The following is an 18713-nucleotide window of genomic DNA, read 5'->3' as shown; positions in this document are numbered from 1 at the left end:
ATAATGGGTGATGATAATTTAAGCTTACACTCTACTAAAAAACTTTTAGAGCACATTAAATAATGGAGAGACTGGAGGCATCTTCAGTACAAAGTTGCAGCATAAGTTTAAATTCTATCAAAGCACAATTTTGCAAAGAGGCATTCCACCGGCCTATCTAGAATCATATCATGGGGTCAGACTATTTCTTGCAGCCAAGAAAGGTCAGACAATAGTTGGAGGTATTAAAAAAAAAAAAAAAAAGCCCATTTGAGGAGCACTGGGTGGCTCAGTCTGTTGAGCATCTGGCTCTTGATTTCTGCTCGAGTCATGATCTCATGGAGTCTGTTTGGGATTCTCTCTTGCCCTCTCCCTCTTCCCCTCTCCCCTCCCCAGCTTGCATGCTTGCATCCTCGCCTCTCAAAAGAAAAAAAAGCCAATTTGTTGAAAAGGAAAGGTGAGTTAAATTCTCTCAGACATGAACGGCTCTAGCCAGGGGGATGAAGGTTATTCCAGCAGCTGAGTGTATTAGCACCGTTTTTCATAATCAAAGCCTGGGAGAAAATGCAGGACTTTAAGGCAATCAAGCTATGGATAAGTGAGACCATTAAGGCTCCCAATAAAAATGGAAGTGCCTGGGGCACCTGGATGGCTCATCAGTTAAGCACTGGACTCTTGATCTCGGTTCAGGTTATGATCTCAGGGTCATGAGATGGAGCCCAGATTCAGGCTCTGCGCTCAGCAGGGAGTCTGCTTAAGATCTCTCTCCCTCTGCCCCTCCCCCTACGTACGAGCACGTGACCTCTCTCTCAAATGAATAAGTAAATAAAATCTTTAAAAAACGGAAGTGGCATCAGGAAAGATGACGGGATCAGGAAAGCTGGGCTTCAGTGGCTGTTCTCAGGCGGGCTAGCTGTGACGTGAGGCAAGCACCTCGATACCTGCGGCCTCTTACTCGTCAGTCTAACATGGTCTCACAAAAATGGCTGCAGGGCGAGGGCAGGAATTGATTAGAGGGAACTTACTGGGTGCTGGAACTTTCTCTATCACTTCAGGGTGTAAACAATGGTCAAAAACTCATCAAGCCAGGGGCGCCTGGGTGGCATAGCGGTTAAGCGTCTGCCTTCGGCTCAGGGCGTGATCCCGGCGTCATGGGATCGAGCCCCACATCAGGCTCATCTGTTATGAGCCTGCTTCTTCCTCTCCCACTCCCCCTGCTTGTGTTCCCTCTCTCACTGGCTGTCTCTGTCGAATAAATGAATAAAATCTTTAAAAAAACAAAACAAAACAAAACAAAACTCATCAAGCCAAACACTTAAGATCTGTGCATTTTATTGTATGTTAATTATACTTTCATTAAAAACAAACCAAAAAATGGTTTCTAAGGTTTCTTCTGGCACTGTGATTCTATGGCAACTCTCCATATGAGGCTCTCGCCCCTCTTCAAGCAACAGCCTTGTTCCTGAAGTGGTGAGGGAATACTGTACATTTATAACGTCATAAAGAGTCCCCCATGAAACCAGAATTAACTCGAAGATGCTTCCTTTCCCACTGACCTTCGGCTGCTCATTTCTGTACCTGTGCCTGCTCCAACCTACTCAGTATCATCAGCAAATCAAGCATTTGTAAATCGCTATTCTTTGTGCCCACACTCGTAATCAGGGTCAATGTTTTAGTAGTTAAGATTGATAATAATGCCTGATTGTTACTTATAAATAATCTGCACTGATGATAAGAATAATAAACAATAACTCCTCCCACAACTGCTACTGAATGTTTACTATGGGCCAAGAACTGCTCTGAACACTTCGTGTGCATTATCCCAATTAATCCACACAACATTCCTAAGAAGTAAGAACTATTCTTTTCATCCATCGTGAGTATTCCTAAGCTCCTCCCTCTCAACCTTCCTTCCCCACATACTCCATTAATCTTCTTGAGTAAATTTGGGTCCTGGATTTTTCTAGAAGCTGAGCTCAGCTGCTCTGTGGTTCTCTGGTTTCCTGCTCCTCCTTGTCAGCGTTGCCCATTAATATTGCCAAGAGTGGGAAGAACTGGTGAAATAAATATTAGGCTGGTAAATGATGGGATCCAGACCATTGGTTCCCTCTCCTACGATTGCTGGGCTGAAATTATTTTACAAGAGGGCTCTCCATGGAAGAAGGGTGACCACATTTTACTCAGAATCACAAGACTGGAAATTGCCTAAAGAGGTTCTCTCCTTCAGCCCTCCTCTTGTTTCAGGAACGAGATTTATTGAAAGTAGCTGACACAGACGTTTCCCTGTCATAGGCTCAAAAGGAATCACTGGAAGTTTCCCCTGGGAATGCATGTCATCTTTTCACAGTTCAACCCAACAATTTAGTAATTATTTCCCACATTCTTGCTCTACTCAAGGCACCCCAAAGGTATGCTGCATACACACATACGAATGAATTTCCAACCACACCTTTGAGGAGTTTAATTTTGTTGGAAGAAAAAATTTAAAATTCTGGTGAGTACAGTGACACAGTAAGACGTTTAGACAATTTATTAACATATTTTAGCAAGCAGAGTAGATGCTTGGATACGGTTAAAAATCACAAGTGTTCAAAATGCCACCACCGGCCCCCAATGAGTTGTTGACAATGATGTCAATACATACGATGATGCAGTCGTGTCTGCAAGCTGGATGGGTTTCCTTAGGGGCATTCTAGGATATTACAAAGCAAAATGCAGTGTGTGCTATTATAAAAGCCAGGAGGCTGAACTACACCAGGGAGCAAGGGCTAGAGAAATCACACCAAACCAGGAAGATTTGGAAAGGCTTCTCTCAGAGCAAAGAGTGTACGGAAACTGGCCCTTTCCCCCATGACTTATATATCATTCCTTCTCTCCTAGCCTTTCCAAGATAATAGAAATAAGGGCCTCGTGCTGCAAGGTCCACAGGCAACTTTCCAAAAGACTTCACAACTCTCAAGAAGACCGCTTCTCCCACCAAGCTGTCCCTTCTTCAGGATGAACAACCTCAATGCCTTTTCTTCTTCATGGTACGTATTTTCCACACTTTTAATCATTTTTGCTGAGTTCCTCTGGACTTTATCCAAGTTTCCATGTCGTGCTTCAACTGTATGGGCCCAAAGTGAAGACAGTGCTTTAACAAAGGCCTCCAGAGGTTAAACATAACACCAAGATTCCTCTGTGCCTGGAGATGGTTCTACTGCAGCCAAAGGAAATTAATAAACTTTCAACAGTTTACCTAAATGCCTTCTAATTAATGTATTTACCAAAATGTTCACCCAGAGTGGGCCGGAGCACCTGTGAAATTGGAGCTGGAAGAGGGAATGTTCTTCCTATAATTTAGCCCACATGAACAGTGATCAAAAGTTCGGTTGACCAGTACTTTGGCCAAGTTTCTGGGACCCAGATGAACACTTAGGCAAATGAAAGGCTGCGGTATGTAAGGCCCCTATAAAAGTTACATTTACGTGAATTGAACTGCTGGTCTCAGGGAGGTTTGAAGCAGAAGAGGGGGCGGGGGAGGCGAGGGGACCAGATGTGAACATAACCGAAAACATGACTGCAGTTGGCACTTCAGAGTACCTTTGTTGGCAAACTGAGCATGGAGCCAGAGATTTACTGGATAAAAACACAAAGCTACCCTCTGATGACTAAAGACAGCACACATGAAGCACGCAGCCAGGGAAGGATTAAGCAAATGCAAGCTATTATTTTATCAGCAGTACATTTCTGATGGACAAGCACGGTGATAAATGAAGGGAAAACTTAGTCATAGCATGTCAGACATGGAAGGCAGTGTGGGAAGGGCTCCCTTCCCCAGGCCTCGAGTTCCCACCCCAGGACGTGCCTCCCTGGAGTGTCACCTTTGACCCGGCTCCAGCTGCTCTGATCAGGCTGGCCACTCTGGGCTTCCTCTTTTCCAATCTGCTTGCCCACAGACAGGGTACTTTTTGGCCACAGGGCAGGCTGTGTGGACCTGTGCTGTGGGGGCGGGCAGCAGTCCAGCTGTGCAGGTAACTGGATGGGTAAGTCTGTCTCTTGGAAACGGAGTACTGGGAAGCCCACTGAGGCCGTGCCCCTGAGTAGTTCCAAGTCCAGCTTCTGTCAGTTATGAAAACCTTTCCTGTGCCCTCCTTCTGCCTGTTTCACAGCTGGTTGTAAACTCGAAAGGAGAAGAAAAGAGTCCCACTGACCCCCGTCCCCTAAACCCCGATGGGGATTTCAGATACCGTCTCTTCCCAGAATGCCCACGTGAAGTTGCCACGGCCTCCTCCTTCACAATGATGGAAGTAAACGAAGTGAAAAGCCATCTCAGTGGCCTCTGGGCAGCAGAGGGAACACATAAGAAATGGTTGCTGCCCACTCCCCAACCTCATATCCCTGGGAATATGGCTAGGAGGACAAAAGAACACCTTTCTTTCTTTGCCTTCCCCCCAGGCACACGGATTTCAACTGCACACCTCCTCTGACAGCCACACAGCCCCAGGCTGCTGCTTCACCATGAAGAATTGGAGAACCCCAAGCAAAGTCTTTATTCCACAGAGCAGGAAAGCATGGCTTTGCCCCAAGAAACCTACCCAAGCGGTACGGATGGCACCTTCACACTCAAAAGCAGAACTCTCAACTTCTGTTGTCTGTACCAGTGCGACACATTCCAGTCAATAACAATGACTCAATCACGGTATTGACTCTCCAGGAAGGAAGGTGGATTAGACTCCAGGTGAAGTATGGACATTATACACAGTTTTTAGAGGTCCCCAGGTTGGGGCACCTGGGTGGACCAGTTGGTTAAGTGTCCGACTCTTGGCTTTGGCTCAGGTCGTGAACTCGGGATCCTGGGATCGAGCCCCACATTGGACTCCACGCGGAATCTGCTTGAGATTTTCTCTCCCTCTCCCTCTGTCTCTCCCGCTTGTGCTCTCTCTCTCTAATAAATAAATCAATCTTAAAAAAAAAAAAAATGTCCCCAGGTAAGATTCTGAATCACCTCTGTAAGGAGTCAAGCCCAGATAGGAATCCAGGTGTTGTAACTCAGTAGAGATATGAACACGGACACATTGCTGTCTAAAGCCTCAGTACCTTTATCTATAAAATAGAGATAATAAAGCCTATCTATCTTATAGGCTTACCCTCAGGACTGACCAAGATGACATTTAGATCAAGACTTTCCCTGACTTCAAACATCCAGTGACTTCTGTATCAATTCAGGATAGGCTATGTTGCAATAACAAACATGCCCAATGTTTCAGTGGCTTAACAAAAAAAAGTTTATTTCTTGCTCATAACAAGTCCACTGAGGATCCAAGTAACTCTCCAGGGCACCTGTCCTCCCCACACAGAAATCTGGGCTCCCCGAAATTGCAAAATGAGGCCTATTCTGAGCTCAGCGGCAGGGGAAGGGATCACTTGAGGGTCCCACATGCAATTAAATATTCCCATGTGAAAGTAACACGTGTCACTTCTGTCCACAACTCTCCTCTTTCCTCAAGTGTACACAAATAAAATCCAAGAAGCAACTAGGATACTCTATATAGCTCAGAGAAGATAGTCCAAATAGGCAGGTTACTATGCAGGAAGCGGAAACTACCTCCCTTCCTCCAAAAAGCAAAATGCAAGCAATAAGACATGCCTGTCACAGGAGAGGGCTTGATGGCTTTATGTCCCCACAATACCAACCGCCACTGCAGCCACGGCAGTAAGAATAAAAGCAACATGGCAAAATGCAACCGGCACAAAAGGAATTTGTACTAAAAGCATATCTTAGTTCGTTTTCAAGGGTGAACTAGCCATCTGTACCATTACTCTGGGCTTTCTCCACCAGAAGGTACTGGACCTAGATACTCTGTGTAAACAGGAAAAGTGATTAAACATCCTAGGAATGAACATGCTGCAACGATGTACAATTCGGACACTTCACACCTCCTATGTACATTCCCCTCCCCCCTTTTGGCTCTCGAAGTTAGAAATAGCTGGATGTGTAGAGAGGCTGTGAGTGAATATCCAATGGCCAATGCTGCTTTTTAAAAAACTGAAACAGATTTTTCTCTGATCACTCTGAAAAAAGAAGACATCGCTACCAAAGTTAATGGAGTCCTGACCCAGTAGGTTCTTCATAACCCCATGACCTTGCAACAGCTACCGTGTGTCCTGTGCTCCAAAGCAGGCTGACTAGCCCCACTGAGGGAGGGCCATCCCTAGAAAGGTACTGCTAACAGCAGTCCCAGGAACCAAAACAGCAGAGTGGCCTACAAAGTAATCCAACAGACAAGCAACCCTTTTTATTAAGTTCTGTTTTTGACCAAATAAGCACTGAAAACCAAAGTTAGGAAGTACAGGAGGAGGGAAAGTGTTGAATGGAGGATTCTGTTGACTTACCCAAACACATAAAAATATTTCACCTGACTTCCCAGAGGACTTCATATAGCCTTCTTTTCTCTTTCTTTCTGCATAAACCATATGCCCGCATTTGTGCCTCTCAATTCTCTTTCCCTCCCAGTAGGGTTTTTCCTGCTTCGATTAATCATATTTTGGTTGAGCTTCTCAGCAGGGATGACTCACATTCCCAGTGCTTGGAATAAATGCATCATACTGCTCCCTTAAGTGTTTGTTTTTCAGCAAGCTCCCAGATACCAACCTGAAGTCAGCCTCGGAAGGTGAGAGGGATCTCTCTGCAGCCAGATCCTCGGACAAGCAGGTCTCTGGCTTCATTTCTGTCCAGGAGCCCACTGCGACCGTGAAGGTGGACGCCGGCATGGGCATGGTTACATAGTAATGCCAGCTTGCGCACCCTATAAACAGAAGGACAGAAACAACATAATGAGGCCAACGAACGGTTCTGGACCTCACTCTGTAGTTTTTCTTTTTAGGCATTTGAAGAACTTGTGTGCTAAGATGGTATGAGCTATATCTACCGCAGGGGCGTCACTATATGTCTCGGGGAGAGCACAAAGGGCTGATGGTTTCAGGGCAGCCAAGGAGGTCTGTATCTCCCTGAAGACCCAGGGATCAAGTGAGGCTATAAGTAAAGGATGGTACTTGAGGTGGTCACGTAAGGGCTGCAAACATGTAAGGGCACAGTCTGTATGCTGCTATGGAGACAAGAACATGTTTTCGTTTTGTTTTTTTTTTTTTAAAGATTTTATCTATTTATTTATTTGACAGAGAGAGAGAGAGCACAAGCAGGGGGAGCAGCAGGCAGAGGGAGAGGGAGAAGGAGGCCCTCTGCTGAGCAGGGAGCCCGATGCGGGGCTCAATCCCAGAACCTGGGATCATGACCTAAACCGAAGGCAGATTCTTAACGACGGAGCCACCCAGGCCAACCAAGAACATGTTATCTTCACACTTATTGCCTAGCACAGTTCTGGCATAAAAGAAGATGCTCTGTTGGATGAACAAATGAATGCTCACTTCTGTAGTGCTAAATTGTTTTGTATGCATTCAATTTAAGAATCAGTCTGAAATAAATATGGTAGACAACAATGAGACCAGGAGAGGAAGATACCTGGGTTTTAGTCCCAACTCTGAAACTTATTGGCTGTGGAAGCTTAGGTTTATCCCTCATCCTTTTTATCTGTTCATGTGTTGGGCTGGTCCCTCATTCCTCACGGAGCAGATGTAAACCAGGCCTAGAGAGGTTCAGGGTTAGGGTTAGGGTTAGTTTGTAACAGGCCTGGAATTTCATCAGGGGCTCCCCGCCCCACCCGAGGGTATGCACGCCACTCAGGCCATTCGTAGTGAAGGTGTTTACCAAAAGAACAAATGATTGATAGCTTATAATACTATCCTTCCTGACTTCTAAGATGGGAAAATGCTTTTAATGTTTCTGAAATCTGAATGTGTCATATAACCTGATCTAATACAGTATTTTTTTTCCCTGAGCATCTGCTATAAATCGATGGCGTGCCTTTAGGGAAACTGATATCACCGCACGTTACAGAACACAATTCTCCCCTCCTCATGTTCCACGGAGGAAACTTCCATTACACGAATCCCTCTAGCTCTCTTTCAGCCCCTCGCTAACTCCTTTGCAGGAGCTATTCCTCTCATTCTTGTTAAAAGTTTTAGATAGTCAGACACTCATGGAGTGGCCTATGATTGTCCAATTTGGTCAGTGAGTGGATAAGATGTCAAATATAGGGTCAAAATAGTAACATGCCCATATTGGCCAGCAGACCTAACATGACATTTTTCAAAATGTTTTACCAGTAAAAATCAATAATAAAGGTTAGATTTTTATCTCCCTATGCTTGTCTTCTTTGTCTCTCAACTAATTCTGAACTCAGGAAGGTGGAGGGGTCATTACTTATTATTCCCTGAAACTCTACCAACTCAGATCCAAAGAAATACATTACAGAACTCCTCCAATGAAAAACAAAATTTTAAATAGGAAACAAAGATTTAAACATAAGGGGAAAATATGATATCAAGTTTGAATAAATATGACATGACATCAAGTTCTGAAGTCACTAGAGGAGATATCTGAAGAAGGAATATAGAAGGGCAGGCTCAGAACTACTGGAAACCCATCACAGAGGCAGCCATGCTCTCAAGCTTGCTTGCAAGGTCATCCTGTTCCTGGAGTCAGAGCGGCCACATTTAACATCCCTCTCTCCACAGCTAAGAAGCTGAAGGCATGCTCCTCTTTAAAGAGACAACCAAATCTGGCGATGTTGGAGCCGGTCCAGTGATGTGTGTAGCTTCTACTGAGCTTAAAAGAAAGCCATGGCTTTAAAGAGAACTGCTGCTGTGATCCCCAGCCAGCGAGAAGGGGGCAGACACAGTCCCAGCAGTCTTGATAAAAGCGTGACATGGATCCCACAGGACGTGCTGCCCTGAGCTCACCTCCCTCGTTTTTCTACCTTCCCTTCACTACCTCATCCCCTGCAACCTGATGCCTCCCCGAGGTTGCCCCAAAAGAACTTCACTTTGGACTGGGCAACACCATGAGAGGGTGGGGGAGGGGTGCAGATGAAAGAAGAGGAAAGGAGTTGTGGGTGAAGAGCTAAATCTTCTGAACAGCCTCAGTTTAAAAGAAAAATCTTGACTAACTGAATTCTCTTAATCAAAGGGCTGTGGTCTGGCCATTCTTTCTCTGAAGGATATTTTGCAGCGTTTACCATGGGCCACTGAATTTCCCTTTTAAAGCTTTAGTCACTTGGGTATCAATAAATAAACAGCCATGGTGAGGCTTTCAGGTACAAATGGAAGGCTGCACACATGACGCTATGTTTGCTTCCCCCCCCCCAATCCAATTAAAGGATAGTAAAGGGATCTTTTTTGATATTTTTATTTTTAAGTACTCTCTACCCCTAATGTGGGCTATTTTCCCATCCCCCAAAGCCCCAGCAAATAACTGGAGATTCATTTTCTACAGAGAGTAAAAGAGAGGGCCTCTAGACTGGGGGCGGAGTGAGGGAGAGGAAGGGGAAAAACAGCAAATGAATGGGATTAGATGAACATATGCATATCAGATGCTGAGACCCTCAGCCATTTCTTCTCTTATTTGGTTCCCAGAACGCAGGCAATCAGGCTTTTACCCTCCAGGCAGAGGAATGAAAAACGCTGAACAGCCCAAGAGACGACAACTAAGGAGACTCATGTCGGAGGTGTCCTATGATCAGGAGTTGAGAAGCCAAAGCTCACAGTTGAGAAGCCCTACAAGGCATTCAGAGCTTCCAATCAGTATTTTAGCTCCCCCCTTCCTAAATGCCTGCAGACAAAGCAAGCAAGGTCCAGGACCTCTAGAAAGCCCCTGCTGTGACACTGAGAGACCAAAACAAACAGAAACAAGCAAGTTGAAGGTCAGTGGTCATGCAAGGAGGAGAAAACTTCAAAGAACACCAAACACATACCCACTAAGAGCTGAGTATTGCCATGCTGAAATAAGAATAGTATAATATTTAAAAAGATGCATTTCAAAGTAAAGAGAATGAAATACATGAATAGAAGAAAAGAAAAACTCAATAAAGGTGTGAGATGGAATATAAAGCTGGAGAAGTCTTCAAGAAAGTAGAGCAAAAGGGAAAAAAAAAAGAGGGAAAAATAGAAACGAGCTCAGCAGGTCCAATATCCAAGTAATAGAAGTTCCAGAAAAAGACAACAGAGAAAATAGAAGGGGGAAAAGCATCAGTTAAAAAAAATTGAGAAAATTTCCCCAAATTTAAGGGACCATGAGCTTCCAACTTCAAAGGGCATATAACACCCAGGACACTGGATACAAATCAATCCACACTGAGATACGTCGTTATGAAATTTAGAACCCTAGGGACAAAAACAAGATTCCACAAGCTTCCAGAAAGAGGAAAGAAAAAAAAATCACATATAATAAGGACATTTTCAGACATGCAGTTTCACGAAAAATTCACCTCCCACGTATTCTATTCTCTGGAAGCTACTTAAGTATGTAAAATATGCTTCAAAAAGATATAGTAAACCAAGAGGAAGGCAGACAAGCCAATACAAGAGAGAAGCAAAGGGAACATGTAGAATAATGGAGAAGGGCGATCCCAGGAGCCAGCTCTGCGCCCAGCAGAGAGGGCAACCCTGCTCTTCAGAGCACCTTCCAGAGCCCAGGGAGAGACTGCTTCAGGAAGAGAAAATTGATAGAAAACTTGATGGATTTGAGCATCTTAGAAGATTTAAACAACTTGCAAAGCCTCTGGGATTGGTAAATACTTAGAAAACCAAGCAAATAGGAAAAACAAACAATACGATGATTAACTCCATGAAAAACGAACATGTTGTACAGAAATAATAATGTAATCAAAGTTGTACAAGACTCAGCTTTTAATAGCATAGGTATAATAATATAAAAAATATTGATCTAATCAAGGTTATGATATTAAGTATATTGGGAAGATAGGATTTGGGGAAGGGGAGGGTATGTGCGTGATGGTAGGGTGGGGAGAGCTAAATCCTTATCTGCCGTAGTGGGAAGATCAACCCTGAACAATCATGCATCTTACTGAACAACATGGACATATATATCAGATAATTAGCTAAAAGAGGTGAAAATGGTTACTTCTGAAACAGAAGAAATACGGTATAGGTACTGAAAATTGCTATTATGGGGAGAAGTATAATAAACCTAATGGAACTATTTGACTCTTTGAATATGTACATTTCTAGCATAAAAAAAATAATCAGTCAATTAATTAAAAGTTCATCTTAAGAAAAAAAAGAATAATATTTTTGGTCCTGAGGTAATATTAAAATGATAAAATATACCTCAGAAGGAAGAGACAAATTAGAGATAAGGAAGAGGCACCAGCCTATTAGAAAACCCTTTTCAGAATAAAACACTGGCAATGATTTTTTGGATATGACATGAAAAGCACGAGCAACAAAAGCAAAAATAAACATGCAGGACAACATCAAACCAAACTAAAAAGCTTCTGCACAGCAAAAACAAAAACAAAAACAAAAAAAAGAAACAATCGGGGCGCCTGGGTGGCACAGCGGTTAAGCCTCTGCCTTCAGCTCAGGGCGTGATCCCGGCGTTATGGGATCGAGCCCCACATCAGGCTCTTCTGCTATGAGCCTGCTTCTTCCTCTCCCACTCCCCCTGCTTGTGTTCCCTCTCTCGCTGGCTGTCTCTCTCTCTGTCGAATAAATAAAAATAAAATAAAAAAAAAAAAAAGAAAGAAACAATCAACAAAATGAAAGGGCAACCTACAGAATGGGAGAAAATATTTGCAAACCACATATCTGATACAGAATTAATATCCAAAATATGTAAAGAACTCATACAACTCAATATCAAAAATATGATTAAAAATGAGTAAAGAACCCGAATAGACATTTTACCAGAGGAGATATTCAAATTGCCAACAGGTACTCGAAAGGTGCTCAATATCACCCATCATCAGGGAAATGCAAATCAAAGCCACAGAGAGATATTGCCTCCACCTGTCAGAATGGCTGCTATCAAAAAGACAAGAAACAACAAGTGCTGGTGAGAATGTGGAGCAAAGGAACCCTTGGGCACCACTGCTGGGAATGTAAACTGGTGCAGCCACTATGGAAAACAGTATAGACATGTGTCAAAAAATTAAAAATAAAACTACCATATAATCCAGCAATGCCTCTCAAAGCGACTTCGACATTATTCACAATGGCCAAGACATGGAAACAACCTAAGTGTCCATCAACAGAAGAATGGATAAAGAAAGTGCAGTATATATGCACAATGGAACACTACTCGGCCATAAAGAAAGGAAATCCTGCCACGTGGACAACATGGATAGACACTGCAGGCATTATGCTAAGTGAAATATGTCAGACAGAGACAAACAGTGAATGATCTCACATATTTGTGGAATCTAAAAAACCTATCAAACTCAAAGAAACAGATTATTGGTAGCTGACAGCAGTTGGGGGGCAGGGGAGGTGGCAGAGAAATGGGGAAAGGGGGGTCAAAGGGTACAAACTTCCAGTTATGTGATAAATAAGTTCTGGGGATATAACGTACAGCAAGGGGACTCTAGTTAACAATACTGTACCGTATTGTATACTTGCAAGTTGCTAAGAGCATAGATCTTAAAGATCCCAAAACAGAAAAATACATACAATTACATGACGGGACGGATGTGTTAACTAACTTTACTGTGGTGATCATGTCACAACACATACACATATCAAATCATGACGCTGTATCCCCTAAACAATGTTATATGTCAATTATGTCTCAATAAAGGGGGAGGGACAAGAATGAAACCGTGAACACAACAGGCTTTCTCCCTACAATTTGCATCAAAGTGTTGCCCGATTTTTGCTGTCCCTCCAGTCCTTGTACCATACACCTGGCACATGGGCAAGAGGACACTTGTGGAAACAGCAGGAACTGGAGCCACTTTCCAGAGAGAAGAGTGCTAATGGAATAAGGGGTATCTGTTAGATGGCTGCACAGGTCACAGAGAGTGCCCAAATCACATCCTGTCCCAGGGCCCTTACCAGAATGTCTGTATCCTAGAGGGGATGTGGGGAGAGCGTTAGAAGCCATGAAGAGATGTGGCGGGGAGAGGAATGACATCAATGTTTTTTTTCTTTTCTTTACTTTTCTTGTTTTTTTAAGGCGGAAACCTTAAATGACCTAAAGTTTGGGAGTAAGATAGCAAAAGTGGTAGCTGAACCTCAGTTAAGTCCAGCAAAAACATTTCATAACTGTCACTGCTCCCTTGTATTCTTCTCTGAAGTTAAACAATGGAAAGAAAGGATGGGGGGGAGGCATGTACTGAAAACATCACCCAAACCTATATTTTAAATGTTCAAGAAGATTTTCTTCTATTCTACCCTTGAGACTTTTCATTTTTTAAGATTCTTAAAGTTCCTCCACTTAGTAGAGCTCATTTGGAATAAACTGTTTCATACTTCAAGCTCCCACTGCAAATAAAGTTTTCTAGGCTACCAAGTGATTAAGCAGGGGTGGATCAATGGGCTGTGCCGAATAAGAACTGGCTAGGAACACACTTTCCAGAGACCCTGGTTGGACCCTTCATAGAAGCTCCCCAAAGCCTTCCAGCCCTGGGCTTCTTGCCCAACCCCAGGTGAATGTTGGAGCCACTGCTGTGACAACTGAATGCTTCCAGTTCTCTGGGGGAGGTTTTTACTAGTTTCTTACTATGAGGGCATGTCTGGTAGGAAAGCCTCATATGGGTTGTCTGTTAATGGATTATTCCACTGAGCCCAATCTTGCATGAAGACTGCCCACTGCCACAGGGAGCTAGGTGCTCAGTGAATAAGGGGCCTCATCCTCAAATGAAAAATGCAAATAACGAGGTGGAATTCCTGCCCCCAGAAAGCAGAGCATGCATTCCAAAGACAAAGAGAAATAATTTCTGGATTATCTATTGTTTGGGATAAGCCTATTTGCAAAGAGAATTGATGAGAGCTTATTTCTTCTGAATACGTCCATTGATTGAGCTCCAGTTCTGGAATCTGACTGCTGGGGTTCAATTCCCGGAGCCACACTTACCAGTGTGGGCACATTGCTTAATCTCTCTATGCATCAATCTCCTCATCTGTAATAAGGGAATAATCATAGTACCTGCCCCCTAGGATTATGTGAGGATTAAATTAGATAATATAGAGAGAAATCACTAGACATAGTAATTGGCACATAATAAGTGTTGAAGAAATGTTAACTGCTGTTGTCTTTACAACTCCCTCCCCCTGTTCCTTGGGCTGACTGTCTGGAGGCAGAGACAAAGAATGTTGAAGGTATGGCTGCCACATGTGCACCGAAGCCTGTGGCCTGATGAGGCCCACATATGGGGTTTAAGGTTGAATGGCATTAAAACGCAACACATACAAAGCGATCCATTTAAAGGAGAATGACAGCCCAAAGGGGGCATCCTGTATGACTTCATATAGAATGGGCCATTTGGAGACTATTTAAATGGTGTTTACTTTAAATGAGCCATCCTCGATGAAATAGACAGTGAATGCCTTCATTTTCCTTTTTGATTCAATCCACTTGCCCTAGACTCCCTTGCTACACCAGCTGCAAAACAAAGAGAACACACTGTACTTGAATTAACCCAGAGTTTTTCCTCTGCAAAGGCCAGAAGCCCATCACACCACTGGATGATTTCACGGCCAGGCCGGATTCATTAGCAAGACTAACAGGGAGGGGGGAGGTAGGAAGGGACCCAGAGGAAGTGGCACTCCCTAACCACCGAGCAGGCTTGAGCAGCCACCCATCTCGCCTCCCTTCTGGGCCTCCTCAGAAAGTTCCTTAACACCCTACGCCACCTTCTCAAATTGGGGCTTATTTAGGGTGGAAAATTCTTACACTCTGATTGTCTCACTAGTAAGACAGATACATCATATCAAGTATTGTTCTTAAAATCACAATAGCAGCTGCTACAAGATCTGAATAGACATATTCATGTCCAAAACAGGCCTGAAATTTTCTTCAAAAAAAAAAAAACACAAGATAATTGTATTCTCTGTAGGTAGGTTAGGGATTTGAAATGGGCCACCTTTCAAATCATGAGAGGCAGTTTAAAATTTAGTTTTGAAAATTCTTCTAACTAGAGAGTGTTAAAACAATTGCCTTAATTATTTTCTTTTTATCACATTAAAAAAAACCCAAAACTGTCCTATGAATAGTTTTGAAGATTCTATCTTACAAGGGAGAAGACTGAGGAGGAAAAAGGTAGAACATGATGGAATCAGTCCATGGCAGGGGGAGAGGGCTTTTTCTGCCAAACCTGTGAAAAACTTTGCTAATTATTTGGGAACATCATTCTTATAAAAAGAAAAAAAATGTTAATATATTTTTTAACTATTTCACAAATAGTAAATTAAATACAAAATGTATGGAAAGCCACTGTCCTATTCCTAGGGGAGTCTTAGCAATACTCACAAAACACATTGTAAAAATACTGCCACACCATCCACAACCCACTCTGCTTCTACAGGGGCAAAAGCAGATTATTTATCTTTGCAAAGTTAAACATCTCACACAATTTTCTGTATGTAAAGAGTTATTGTTTTCACTGAAAATTAAAACAGGCACTTAAATTCTTCCTATTAAAAGCATTCACTTTATCTTTTAAATTCTTGCACTGTAGGCTAGACAAATAACATGAAGCATTTGGAAACATCAGATTGATACATGCTTTTACTGAACACATCAGATTTCTTTCCTCAATTCTTCTGTAGTCTCTGCTTTTTTCCTACCTCACCACCGACTCTTTCTCTCGCCATTCTTCTTAATTTCAGAGTTTCCAACCCAAACCACTCCATACATGAAGCTATTTCATGATTTTGGAATATCTTTCTATCGCAAATTCAAGATGCTTAATATGTATAGGAACATGTGTATGTAGGAAAATGTGTATTTATAAGTGTATATAGATAGTCGCACCATACACAATGTGCATGTTTTAACACATTTCGTGTATTTCTTATAATAATAGATACACGAAAAGGAGGGCAAGGTCCCGGTTTGGGTTGCTCTTCCTCCCTTGGCTTCCTTGCCCAGTGCTTGGGTCTTTCAGCAAACCTCAGCCCTTTCTCTTTCACTACTTTTTAGTTGCTGAGTCTCCACGTTCTGGTTTTAGGAGTTAGTGCCACTCTCTTGAAACCCATGGCGTGACTGTCTTTCGTTAGTTCTTCTCTGCTGTTGCTCAAGGGCGGGAACTGGCACCAGAACAAAGGAGACAGTAAGAATGCTCTGGACTGGTATGCGCCGGCACTGCCGAACCAGGGTCATGTGCCAAGTCATGCCACCGCTTCTCAAGCACCAATGCCACCCAGCAGGGCTTTGGCTTTCCTTCCCCGCAACATGGTACCGCCTGTGGCATAGGAGCCCCAGAAGAGAATGACCTTCAAGATCATTCTTGTGAACCAGGTGAAAGAGCGCCACCTACCGAACTGAGAACACAAGCGCCTCCCTCTGTAGGTTTTGAGGTTTTCCCTCATGGCTTATGAATCCCTAAAGGAAAACCTGCACCAGGCTTGTTCTTCCAAATCTCATGCACCATTCTGACCTGTGACACAGATTACCTGGTTCCCCTTAACCTTAAGTACCAAGTGGGTCAGCAAACCAGGCACCAAATCCTACTGTTCCAGATGGTCACAGGTACACTTTCAAACTTTACTCACAGGAGAAAATCCATGAATGCCAAGCCCGAGACAAAAATCCACAGCAGAAAGAATTGGAACGCGCCTCCAAAATCATTATCCAAAAGAAATCATGATGACTCTCCCAGATGCCAAATATGGTTAAGTGCAGCACGAGGAGGGCAAGCGAGAACTGGTCAAAAGCAAATCACAAACTGACAAAGATTTGGGAAGTGCCAGGGCCTGACGTGAGACCTTATGAGGAAGGTAACAGAGCGGAACACTGTCTCAACCACCAGTACCTTTCTAAAGAGAAAAGATGAATGCATTCACTCCTACTCCTACCCCTTGAAACATAATGTATGTGTACTAGCCCAGAATAAAGTTTCCTCAGTTCTAGAAACAAGGAGTTTTCTCTACTTTGCATTCTCTCTTTGTGGTGAAAACTCTTAATCATAACCATTCCTAAATGTCTTTTACGTTACCATTTCCTTATACGTAATTCCTGCTTGCATACTGTGGGAGCAGTCTAAATAGAATTGCTCATTTTGAGCCATCGAGAGGAAAGAAAGTTGGCTTTCAAATGCACACAGGAGGGTCTGGACCCTGAAATCTTGGCTTTTTCCTGGAATTTCCCACACAAAGTCAAGAGAGTATGTCAGAGAGTTGGTCTATTGGGCAGGCCACAGTAGCATTTTGCCCAGGATGAAGTAATGTCTACAGTTCCTTACTTTTGCACAGAAAAATGAAATCAGATACTATGTGAGGGCACATATAGTTTTTAACACCTTTCACTTGTTCATATGCTTCTTCTCTTACATTTGTAAGGAGCTTAAGTTAGTTTTGTTCATTTACTTGAGGCTTTCCATGAAAAATATGTGGAATGTTTTATTTTTCTAGGAAGTAGGAATACACTATGAATTAGACCCTGCAAAAATAAAATAAAACTAAACAAAAGGATTGCCAAACAGGGAAAAACAAGAATGTAGTATGCCAGTTTTTTCTTTTAAAATCTATTGAACCTAGAGAAGAGGCATAAACTCTAAGCAGAAGCATAACTACAGAAATGACCCCGAAATCATTTTTGTTACTATTCAGTAGTGCGTTTGAATTCTCCTTCCATGAACATATTACTTCTATCTGATTACACAGAACACATTTATTCAACCAAGTATCAAGCACCTGTTACATACAAAGCACTTTTTTGGGCGTGGGGGTCTCTGCTTAATAGTCAAGCTACATTCCGGCAGGGAATACAGGCCGATGATAACACGCAGGCTAACGTTTCTGCCTGTCTGAACGAAATTATGCTAAAGAAGTTAAATAATAAAGGAGCCAAAAAGTCAATCTAAATTTATAGCTTTGACACAGCCTTCTAAAAAAAAAAAAAAAAAAAAAAAAAAAAAAAAAGATTGGTGACTTCTGAGCTAATAAAATTCTTATGATGGTCATCAAGCTACAATCTAAATCATTAGCCTTCTTTTTATGAACAGCTAGGAGGAATGACTTCCCCATGTAGCAAGGACTCGGAGGTCCCTCTTCTGATTTCTGTCCCCTGCCCAAGGGCTGCTGTCATTTCTGCTGCTGGTATCCGCCTCATTACATTACGCTGCTCCCAGGTGCTTCGCTTCTTTCGGGAAATCAGCTGGTGCATGGCAAATGTGCTAAACATTTGCTGATGTGTCATTGTGATGGAAACTGTGACTTGTGGGTCGGTTTTTTCCGCTAGTGTTTTCAAGGAGAGCTCATCGTTTTAAAGGGCATTGTGCACAACAGAGGGAGGGCCTAGGAGACCAATCTACAATCTAGAAAACGTAACTTGGAAAGGAAGTGTATCATCTTGTAGCCACATACCCTTATTCTCTAAGGAGCGCAGAGACATTTAGAGACATTACTCCATCCTCGGGGCAGCCATTTTGGGTCTGGCAAAGAGCTCTGTTAGTACTCTTTCCTAGTTGTCCTTTGAAAAACCCCAGCTGGGGACTGTAGGGGAACTGCAGTATTAGGCACAGAGTTTTATGTCTAGCTCAATCCTCCCTCTGTTCGAATTGGTAAAGTCTGCTCCGTGATATAGCCTCAGAGTAAGTAGTGTGAATGGAAGCCCATGCTATCACGTTAAGCGTAAGTGCTATGGACGTAGGCAAATCACAATTACCATCTGCTTC

At 42.9% G+C, this 18713-nt stretch overlaps 1 protein-coding gene across 25 annotated transcripts in view; it reads right to left on the bottom strand.

Annotated features, from left to right (window-relative positions):
• Positions 1–18713, bottom strand: part of AOPEP (aminopeptidase O (putative)) — a 324976-nt gene that overhangs the window by 254435 nt on the left and 51828 nt on the right. For 24 of the 25 annotated variants that reach the window (XR_004621807.1, XR_004621808.1, XR_004621812.1 and 21 more), the window contains one exon: positions 6614–6767. The exons of the other annotated variant lie outside the window; for it this stretch is intronic. Coding sequence is in view for 15 of the 24 variants with exons in the window: in XM_034647316.1 (XP_034503207.1) it covers positions 6614–6767 (154 nt within the window). In the remaining 9 variants the exon portion in view is untranslated. The remainder of the gene's footprint in view (positions 1–6613; positions 6768–18713) is intronic. 25 annotated transcript variants of the gene reach the window in all.

The sequence above is a fragment of the Ailuropoda melanoleuca genome, chromosome 17 (assembly GCF_002007445.2).
Source record: "Ailuropoda melanoleuca isolate Jingjing chromosome 17, ASM200744v2, whole genome shotgun sequence".
Taxonomy (NCBI): domain Eukaryota; kingdom Metazoa; phylum Chordata; class Mammalia; order Carnivora; family Ursidae; genus Ailuropoda; species Ailuropoda melanoleuca.
This window is presented reverse-complemented; position numbering and strand designations above follow the sequence as displayed.